The sequence below is a fragment of the Procambarus clarkii genome, chromosome 60 (genome assembly GCF_040958095.1).
Source record: "Procambarus clarkii isolate CNS0578487 chromosome 60, FALCON_Pclarkii_2.0, whole genome shotgun sequence".
Classification (NCBI taxonomy): Eukaryota; Metazoa; Arthropoda; class Malacostraca; order Decapoda; family Cambaridae; genus Procambarus; species Procambarus clarkii.
In genome coordinates, this window is record NC_091209.1 from 17,252,075 (window position 1) to 17,263,577 (window position 11,503).

The 11,503-nt window shown below is 36.5% G+C and overlaps 1 protein-coding gene across 8 annotated transcripts in view; it reads left to right on the forward strand.

Moving 5' to 3' along the window:
* Nucleotides 1–11,163, forward strand: part of LOC123766749 (phosphoribosyl pyrophosphate synthase-associated protein 2) — a 39,389-nt gene extending 28,226 nt beyond the window's left edge. For all 8 annotated transcript variants that reach the window (XM_069307611.1, XM_069307610.1, XM_069307612.1 and 5 more), the window contains 3 exons: nucleotides 4,701–4,888; nucleotides 6,465–6,611; nucleotides 8,278–11,163. In XM_069307611.1, coding sequence (XP_069163712.1) covers nucleotides 4,701–4,888; nucleotides 6,465–6,611; nucleotides 8,278–8,436 — 494 coding nt within the window. In that variant the 3' untranslated portion in view covers nucleotides 8,437–11,163. The remainder of the gene's footprint in view (nucleotides 1–4,700; nucleotides 4,889–6,464; nucleotides 6,612–8,277) is intronic.
* The last annotated feature ends 340 nt before the right edge of the window (nucleotides 11,164–11,503 follow it).

Below are 11,503 nucleotides of genomic sequence, written 5' to 3' on the forward strand. Positions count from 1 at the left end.
TGAAAGCTTTGGATATACCTATGATAGGTTGTAGAGTTGATAGTTTTGTACTCTATATCCCTAAAGTTTGCATAAAAATCATAAATAGGAACTATGTAAGATGGGGCTTGAGCAAGTACGTTATAAGCTGTTACTCGTTTGTTGTGTTTGCGGGTTGATTCATAAGTAACAAATTATTCATTACGCTTTTTATCAAAGAAGCTAGGAAACTTATGAGCACAGTAGTAAGAATTTGGCAGGAAAACATTGTCGTTGAACACAGCTATTACTCTTACTTTAAGGAATTCAGCAACATGGGTTTAAAGCAGGCTGCTCATGCCTTTCACAGTTTCTGGATTTTCTATCATTTAATCATTTGTTTTGTCGAGGACAGGAAGCCTGTGTGTATATATACTTCAGGCTTGTATCAAAGTTCCCCAAGGTGGAACTACCAACCCTCTCCAGGATGCAACCCCATAACAGTTACCTAGTTCCCTGATGCATATTTACTGCTAGGTAAACAAAGGCATTAGGTGAAAGGAATTTTACATGCACTTATACCATGATCATATTAGTTGAGGGTTTTTGTGAAGTCTGTATATATTATGTCAAAATTTTGCTTTTCTTCCAGGGCATCATAGTACTAATAATGTACTGTATTTAATCTCTTCGTTCTCAATGCGCAGTTGGGGATCCTGGGTTTCGATTCCCAGGTGGGATAGAAGTGGTTGTGGACTACACTAGGATCTATAAGAGTAGCAGAGGACACAACAAGCCTTCCAACTTGAGTTAAAAAAAAAAATGTACAGTATTCCAATAAGAAGCAGACAACTATAAATTATTTTCATTTATTAAAAATTCCAGCTCGTGCACTATGGAAAACATTAATTAATTAAAGCATGGAATAGAATGAAAATGTAAAAGACCCTAGAGTAACCAAGTCAGAAAATCTTACTTCTTAAAAAGACAGTCAAGTAACTGTCATTACTACAGGTACTAGAAAAATTTACATAATATCAACATTTAAGACACTAGTACTCCTAGTACTTACTAGGGCACAATATTGCTGCATGTTACCTGTTTCATCTAAGGTCAGCTAAAAGCTTGTGTATTGCACAGACAACATTTACAGCTATATCCTAAAAATAAAATAGCTACAATGGTACCTTCATTTACAATCGTTAATCTGTTCCCAGAGACACGTCATCAACCAAAAATTTGTCAACAAAAACGAATTTTCCCATAAGAAATATTATAAATTGAATTAATCCGTTCTACACCCCAAAAAATATTAACTTAAAAATACATCTTATACTGAATAACTCATTTTGTACTAGCTACAATACAGTATGTATATCTTACCTTGAATGAGGACTCTTGTTGGCATACGGAAGACGGTGAGGAGGAGAGGCGTTACTGTTTGGAAGGGAAGTCCCCTTCCATTATAACATCAGGCAGTGATGACTTTTCTGGGGCGCATTCTTTCCTACATTTTGCCTGCATACCACTGGGACCTGCTTGTGGCTCACCGCTTGTTTTTCTCACAAAAAACTTGTCTAGTGACACTTGTTTTTCCCTACGTTGCAACACTTGGCTCAAGTGAGACATCACATTGTCATTAAAAGGGTTAACACAACGGCCTGCTACAGCTTGATTTGGGTGACACTTCAACAAAACTTTGCAATTCTTCCCATACTGCACACATTTTCTTAATACGTAAATGAGGAAGGGGTATCCTCTACTCTCCATCAACAACCCTCATACCATTTTCATGTTTGCGAATGATCATTTGTTTTTACTCTATGGTCATCCTCACAACTATTTTCTTAGGTTGAACGTTACAATTTACTTTCTTGGGACCCATGGTGTGATATATAATAAGAACTTTTATGTGAAAAAAAACACAAAAAAAGCAGGCAAACAATGAAATTCTTCACAAAGATTTAAAACGCCGGCCGCGGTCGTCATTATGTGGGATAGGCTTATAAACAAACTGAAAGTGCTTCATCCTGCGCCCCCAGCACCACGTGTTCATTTGACTCATACGTGTACGAACATACCGTACATCGTCTTCCAAGTAAACCATCGTACACCAATTCAAATTTTTCAATGAATTTGACGTCTTATACCAAAAAATTTGTGTTCTTGAGCAGTTGTCAACTGAGATTCCACTTAGGAATGCATAATATGCCTTAATTTGTATTCTCTGGAAGGCAATCTAGATACGTATAGATATACTATATATTGTAAAGTGTGTGTGTGTGTAATAAATAAATATATATATATATTTTTCTATCTATCTATCTATCCATCTATCTTGCCTGGTTGTAAATCTGCATGTTAACGTAATTCCTTCAAGACCAAGAGTAAGAGGCTTGGTAGAATTTGAAAAATAGCCCCTTTAAAATGCAGGGCTGCAATAAATACACCTCTAAATATAAGAGTAATTACTGACACCCCTAGTTGTATTAGAAGTAGTGTAACGCGCTGAACACCAGTAAACAATACCTGATTACTGGTGATATTGTGTCATTTGGATTGTGAGCTGTGCAAGCCCCAACAATTGTATTAACTAAGCCATCAACCAAGTGGCATGGTCGTAGACTGAGCCCCCGGATCAGTAACTTGAAGCCACCACTTGATAGCCACAAAGTAAGGCCTTTGAAGATGATACTACCGGTAGCTTCTTACTTAAATGAGTTCCAATACAGCGTTGTAATTGGATCATCTCGCATGTGATATTGTTGTTGCCGTGCTTTCCCTGTGTGTTTAGCTTTGTTCCAGGCATTGATAAGGCCCTGCAGGGACCTTTTGAAGCATTTCCTGTGGCACAAATGTAAGATGTCATGTTAAACTTAACGATCGTGGTAAATAGCCACAGTGGATTATATCTTTGAGAGAAACCATGTGCTGCTCTGTTTAGAAAATAGCTTTCCATAAAAAATGCAATGCCAAAATTTGTTGGACGTGCTATCATATATTTGTGACTTTAATGGCATAGGAAGCAGTTTGTGAGAGGTTAGTTCCTTTGCCCTTACTGTGACTTGAAAGATAATGAGTGATTCTGGTGATATGATTACTGTACATTGACTTTAGTTGCCGTGACTTCATTTATGGCTGTGAATTTTGGTGAAGACTCTGACCTTGGTGACAGTGATGTTGGTAATTTAAGTGTAACAGTGATTTCAATGATGATAATGGCTTTAGTAATAGCAACGCAATGATGACTGACTTCATCTATGACGGCGACATTAATGATGAATGTTCCCTCAGCTGTGATGACCTTAGTGATGGTGATTTTGATCTTAGTGATAGTAGTGACCTCAGTAATTGTAGTGATCTCTGATGGTGGCCTCAGTAATTGTAGTGATCTCTGATGGTGATCTCAGTGATACTAGTATTCTCACTATTGGCAGTAACTTGTGTTGTGCGCAAAGCAATTGGGAAATGCCAAGAACTGCTTGCAACTTTCCTGTGGTTGTCGTGTCCTCTGCACTGCTCATGGTGCGCCTGCCGTCTCTGTAACTAGCTGCCTCGTTCCTTGTTTTAAAAGCAAACTAAACCGAGATTACACTGTATTTGCATCTTTATTCTGTGTACAATACTTTTCATAATTTTAATACATGTATTGTGTAACTTTTTAATACAGTATGTTTGAATATGGATTGTGTGCAGTATTATATATAAAAGGAGCTTTAATTTTTTGTTTTAATGTAATTTTCTTCTTGTACAGCAAGTAGTTTGATATTAAAATTATATTCGATAATTTGTTACTATTGCATTCTTGCCAATACTGTTATTAACTCTGTATGTACAATGCAACTTAATCTATAACATTCATTAAACTCAGTGAATAGTAAATATTTTAACATAATTTAACTCCATGCAGTGATCTTATTTTTTATATACATAATAATGTTTTTTTTTCAAATTCGAGTTCAGATAATTGGGTACTAGTAAAGTAATTCCATAATTTAAATTGTTTGCTGTACATCTATATAGCATTTCTGGGTAATTACAGTATTTATTTTTTATAAAAGTGGCAAGAATTGCATAGTTGTATCTGAACACACTTACTTCATTGAGATACAGTATTTAAACTGCGTATGTAAGTGTGCACTACATGTCTGTCCCCCCATAGCTGTGCATGTAGTATTCATTAGTATTCCAGGTCTGAGGAGACATATTGATCACATGCAGTGTAATTATGAAGCGTTTTTTTATTTGCAAGCTGTGTGCGTAGAGCATGCTTGCAGAGTTGTAGATCTTTCCGCTAACTGACATAAGGTGACAAATTGATACAGTGCCCTTTTTCAAAAGCTTAGTGTACGGATGAAAGTTCAGACACCTTTGCTTGGGATTATCTGTGTAACACCATAGTTTGTGATTACCTGTGTAGCACTATAGCTTTTGATTACCTGTGTAGCACTATAGCTTGGGATTATCTGTGTAGCACCATAGCTTTTGATTACGTGTGTAGCACTATAGCTTGGGATTATCTGTGGGGCACTACAGCTCAGAATTATGTGTGGCACCATAGTTTGGGATTACATGTGTAGCACCATAGCTTGGGATTACATGTATGGCACCATAGCTCTGGATTACCTTTGTAACTACACCACCACCGGTTCTCCTCGTTTCCCACAATCCTGCTTTCATTAGCACCACTTCTAATGCTTCCATCATAACTACAGTACTGCTGATTTTTTCCTGGATTGTAGGAATTGCAGTCATCCACGGGGAGCAGAAGACCAACGAGGATGAGCAGGCTGATGGCCGTAATTCCCCGCCACTAGTGGAGCACTCACGTATCATGGACGTGGGTGTCGGAGTGCCTGCCTTAGCTGCCAAGGAAAAGCCTCCAATTAATGTGGTCGGGGATGTGGGAGGCCGCATTGCTATCATGGTGGTAAGTGGGATATATCATTCAACTGGAGTCGTCAACGTTAGCGTGTGATTACCGACTGTATTTGAAATTACAGGACTAGAGCTGTGTTCATGGTATCTCATTTGCTTTTCATGAATCTTAAATACTGTAGGCTGATGAGTCACAAGTAACGTGGCTGAAGAATGTTGACCAGACCACACACTAGAAGGTGAAGGGACGACGACGTTTTGGTCCGTCCTGGACCATTCTTAAGTCGATTGAGAATGGTCCAGGACGAACCGAAACGTCGTCGTCCCTTCACGTTCTTAAATACTGTATATCTAATGTTTCCAATGACTTTGGTAAACTTGCTGCTCTTTTATCTGTAGTCAGCTGATGGCTATATGTACTTTCTTAAGTGTACTTGCCTAAATACACTTACTGCACTTGAAAGACTGAGCTCGTGGTGTTATGCTGGTGAGTTAATGCTGTGTGTGTTCCATTTGAGAACTTAATGTGTCTCATTGCTGTGTCTCACCACACTTTTGCAAGCTAGAAACACACTTATCCTTCAGGTTCAGTCAACAAACTGTAAGTGTAAAAGTCTAAAGAGTGAGCCATCACTTTGCAGCTTCCCTCTCAGTATTTGCAAGTAACTCTTAACATACTGTTCTGTGTGTAATACAGTTCTAGTACGCCTAGCAAATATTCTTAAGTTATTAGTATCGCAATTATAGATATGTACTGTGTATGTCTTCTATAGTGCTATCCTTATTAGATGGATCAAATAAAAAATCTTTAGCTCTGATTGTCTCTAAGCTTTGTCAAAGTATTTTCTCTTAAGTATGTCATAGTAATATTCTAGGTAGTAATGAGCATTATGGTGAAGACTAAACAAGTTTAAATTAAGAAATAATACATATGAAGCAATATATTATTTCAGTACCTGTGGCCTTCCTCTTGAGTTAACCTGTGATTCTAGTTAACCTTAACACCTTATATTTCCCTTCAAGTGTTAGTGGATCTTTGAAAGTCACACAGACCTGACCCAAGTTATCTTCAGCCCATCTTGGGCACAATCTTTAGTCTTGAGTTACAAACAGAAGTGGTATAAGGTGACCAAGTGTTGATAAGGACAATGGTAGAGGCCATTGGCTAGCTTGGATCTCTGAGCCCATGATGAAGTCTACACTTCTCACGTGGTCTATATTGTATTACAAGGAATGTTTATTAGGGATACTTGTGTGCATGAGAACAGCTGGTGGGGCAGTTATCACACTGCCAGCTGATCCTATTATTAAGATCCTTAGCAGCCATATAGTCTCAAGTTCAGTTAGCATTTGTGGAAGCTAATGTCTCCTGTATAACAGCATACAAATCAGTTTCTTATAAAACCATTTGGTTCACAAGTACCTAGTCAGATAATGACAGCAGTCTTTCTTATACAATACAATCTTCTTATATCTGGAATTCATACACTGCTACCTTTAAATTGCCGAAGAAAATTTCTGCTTGGCTGACTTGCAAATTGCATTTTATTAATAATTTTGTCATGACATAGAGAGAGAGGATTTTGAGAATTTTGTAATAGGTAAGTTAATGCTTTTCTACTTTTCAGGATGACATGATTGATGATGTTGCATCCTTTGTAGCAGCAGCAGAGGTATTGAAAGACCGAGGAGCATACAAAATATATGTAATGGCTACACATGGTTTGCTTTCATCTGATGCCCCAAGGCTCATTGATGATTCCCCCATTGATGAGGTAGGTACTGGATGCTGCTGGGAATGGTGGGGTGCTATGAGATATGCTTAGAAAGTCCAACACTTATGTTTGATGATGCACGGATTTGTACTTTATCATTCCAGTGACTATGTATACCATTAACCCATACATGTGGACTGCTACTTTGCATGGAAACTTTTCAGAGCGTTTAACAGCACTGCTAACTCAATACCTGATCATCGTTCTCCAAGGTCCTCCTGTATTAGCTTTGTTATACTCTCTTTCAAAGTCCATAAATGGCATGCATATATGCATATATATATATATGTGTATGTATGTATGTATGTATATACGTACATTGTTGAATATGACCGAAAGGGTAAAATTAGTAATTCTAATATGAATCTTCTCAATATTTCTTACGTTTCTCTTCACTGTTGAGGGTAATTGAAAAATGAACTCGCCAAAATTCATTTTTTACATTTTTATTTTTGGTCTGACGCCTAGAAGCGTTTCGTAAGGCTTCTTACATTTTCAAAGACTTGGTTTACACATAACATACATCATGCTTTTTATTTGTTTTGGATGAGGTGATATGACAAATGTTTTGGGTGAGGTGGGTATTAATTGGGTATGAAAGGCATAAGAATGAAAGTAACTGCAGAAGGGCTATTGGCCCATACTTTCTCTTGCTGCTCCTATGTTGGTTCGGGGTCTTGAAGTGGGTAGAATATAGTTACAGTATATGTTAATTGGCTGTTGATTGCTGGCATTGACTTTTTGATGTGTAGTGCCTCGCTGATGTCGAGTCTCCTGCTATCGCTGTATCTATCGATGATTTCTGTGTTGTTTGTTAAGATTTCTCTGGTGATGGTCTGGTTGTGAGAAGAGATTATATGTTCCTTGATGGAGTCCTGTTGTTTTTGCATTGTTAATTGCCAAGAAAGAGACGTTGTTGTCTTGCTTATATGCCGAGTTCTTTGGGGCTTACAGTCCCCCAAGTGGGCATATGAAGGCATAGATGACGTTGGTTTCCTTCAAGGCATTCTGTTTGGTGTCTGGGGAGTTTTTCATGAGTAGTTTGGCCGTTTTTTTGTTTTTCGTAGTAAATTGTCAATTGTATTTTCTGATTTTTGTCTGTAGGGATAACGTTCCTATTAATAATATCTTTAAGATCCTATTATTTAATATCCTATTTATTTTATATAAAGGAAAGGTATTTTCCTTTCCATATAAATATATATGCTTCAGTTAGCTATCCTTTTCAATGATTAGTCACAATCAGTTGTATGAAAATATTAACTTGTATAACATCACAAGTTATAAATGAGATCTGGTGGCTAGATCTGGAAGTAGTGTGTTCTGCAGTACCCCTTCCCTCTTTCCCTCTTATCTCCACACTCTTTCCCTCCTTTTTCATTTCCTCTCCTTCCCTTCCCATCCCTTCCCTCCCCTTCCTTTCCCCTCAAGGCCTCAGAATTTAATTACAATACAATTACTTTTATCCAAATGTTTATACTGTAGTGTGCGTGACTTTTCATGATGATACAAAGGAGTGCTAACCTCAGACTATGAATACAGTATACTGTATTGTGTATATACTGTATATGGTGACAATTAAATTCCTGATTACAATCAAATAAAATGTAGCTCCTCCTCTTGCCATCACTTTATCTGACACAATGTCCTGTCTGCTGCCATCCAGGTGGTTGTGACCAACACGGTGCCCCATGAAATTCAGAAGATGCAGTGTCATAAGATCAAGACGGTGGACATTAGCATTCTCTTGGCAGAGTCTATCCGTCGCATCCACAACAATGAGAGCATGAGTTACCTCTTCCGCAATGTTACGCTCGAAGATTAACATGCCACATAACTGTTAACATGCCGCATAACTGTTGAATATTGTTCCATTACATACACAAAATCACACACACACGTGTATATATACATACATATATATGCATGCAGGCATGTACACATAAACAAATATTGTATGCTCTATTAGCCAAATATATTAATTGTTCTTGTAATGTAAAAAATATTGACATTTTCTATATACTGTACTGTTTAACCAATTGCAGGGACAAAGTGAGATAATTACAAGAATTGAATTTAATATTTTCTTGTAAATGTACTTTGTCTTTTGAGTGCTTTACTGGGTTTTTGGACATTCTTGAAAGCAAGGATGACACAGTACTGTAATTGTGTCTGGTGTTTAAGAACACAGATCTTAAATACTGAGTGTTGGTATGTCTCTGATTTAAGTCAAGCAATTAACCCAGTAATTTATAACGCTAAACTGTTCTTATTGCAACAGAATGCATTCTTCTGAGATTCCTAGTACTGTACTGTCCTACTTCCTGCACTGCTTTGGCCGGGTGGCATCAGTCACCCTTGCACATGCAATGATGCCACAGTCTTAGTTTGGAACGTAATAATTCAGATTTTTGTTTTCGTTAACTAAATTCTCATCCAACTTTTTATTTTTTATTATTGAGAAGCAATTTTTTTCATTGTTATTTAATCTAATTTAATTTTGTATCTTTGTATTTAATTGAGATGTGCATCCTGTGGTGTTAACTTGTGGTAGTGTAGATGTTTGTTCTTTAATGATAAAAGCATATTAGTTTTGTCATTGGCTCAACATATTTGTTGTCTTGAAGACTAGTGCATATATCATATAATTTTTTGGTTTCATTGCAATGCAGAATTACAATAAAGGTCTTATATTTTTCTCCACATAAGCACACATTCATATTTATTTATAGCCAAGCATTCAGTCTTAAATTGATTGGGGGTTATGCCCATTTGCAAAGATTATTGGTAAGTATGGGTAATGTCTTACTGCAGACATAACATACGACAAAAAAAAAACACGCTTATGTATTGATGTATTTTATGTAAAGGTTTGAACTACAACTAGTCTTTTGCACTCTACTGAGTGTATTATTAAGGTCTGAGTACAGTATATGGTTAGGACGAGACTTGCATGTCTCGTCCAAACCGTATATTCAGACCTTGATAATGCACTCTGGAGAGGTGTGAAAGACTTGGTGTAGTTCAAATCGTGACATAAATATACAGGTGTGAGTGTTTTCATTCATTATTATTGGTTCTATATACTGTACCTGTAAACCTCCACTATGCGAGGCAAACTTGGCATGTTATTTTGTTTACTAAATACTGTACAGTAGTGAATTTGTAATGTGCTACATTTGATATGATTTATTTGTTAAATTACATAAATAGGAAAGTTATTACTTTAGTGTGTTACGTTCGTTAAATTACATAAATGGGAAAGTTATTACTTTAGTCTGTTAATATACTTTCAAAGTGTTGATCATTATACATATACAGTATCATTATTGGGTACAGAAAGTCTGTTAGGCTAATGGAGGTCCCCTTAGTCAAGCACGAAGCTGTTGTCATAGTCACTCATCTAATTACTGGACGGACTTCATAATGGCTTCACCCAACTTACCAGTTGTCGTGCATAGTAGAAATAGAACATGTTCTACCAACTGGATTACAGCTGTACAACCAGATCCCCTATTACTGATGGGTGACCATGGGTAAACAGTTAAAGGTCTGTGACCAATTGTTTCTCCCTTTCCAGAAGGAGAAGTTAAACAAAAGATTTAAACCTCATATGATTGGAAGACAGGGCTAAGGGAGTCATGAATACTGTACATAATATCAAATTCTTAGGGAAATTAACAGTTCAATCAAGGACAACTTATTTGGGATGGGTGGTTCATGGACAAAGATGGGGGGGGAAATTTTAAGTATCCAAATGTGCCACAGAGAGAACAAAAAATTATAGTGTTTTCAGATTTGTATTGCTTGACTATATACATATGTTGTTTTTACAGAATACAAAGCTGTACTTCACAATCATGTGAGGAAACAAACCAATTAGAGTTCTCATTTTAAGTCATTGTCCAAGTTTATTCACATTGCCAGGCCTGCAGCTGAGCCACTGTTTAAATCAATATACCTTGCTCTCCACACTTGGTATATTGTGGTGAAGCATATACGGTACTGCTATAAAATATAAGGTCCTCCACATGTGTTCATGTCACCTCATGTTAAACCTTGGACCACAAACATGTTTTCTCTGAACCTACACCTTGCTATCTTATATGTATGTGTGTGCGCATCACCCATTTTGAGACCTCACCATGCTCTCCCTGCCATCGTATCTTCTGTGTTTCTTTTTAAGACTTCTTTATCGTATCTGATGGATTCAAGTATATTTTTTATTTAACAACAAAATTGAGTTTGCAGGTTTCATAAAATTATTGTTAATCTTTAGCAAGGAATCATTAACTAACTCATAATTAACCTTTTAATATAAATCAAGATTGGTGCATATAATTCAGTATAATTTTAATACAGTAATTTATATCTTAAGGAAAGATAAATTTGATACTAATTAAAATAAAATAAAAAAAAAATTCTTTATTTAATGTAGTTTTTTTTTGTTAAAGTTTGAAGTGACTGTAGATTAATTTTATGGTATACTGTATTTAAAATGTAAGATTTGGGTAAAAAATACACTACCACTAATATAAATCATATTTTAAAATATATTATTTTTACCCCAATTTTTTTCTGAAAACATTAAGTGCACATTTTGAGTAACTGATACAGACAAATATATGGTTTAATAATATTCTGAAAGGTGTTCTCTTTCATGTAAAGATTTGGCTTTGATGAACATTGTAATTACCTAAGTGTAGTTACATGATGAGAGCTATGCTCGTGGTGTCCTGTCTTCCCAGCATTCTTTGTCATATAACGCTTTGAAATTACTGACTGTTTTGGCCCCACCACCTTCTTACCTAACTTGTTCCAACCATCTACCACTCTGTTTGATTGGTAGATGGCCTTTAAGTGGTCATGTTCTTCATTCTTATGTGCTCAGC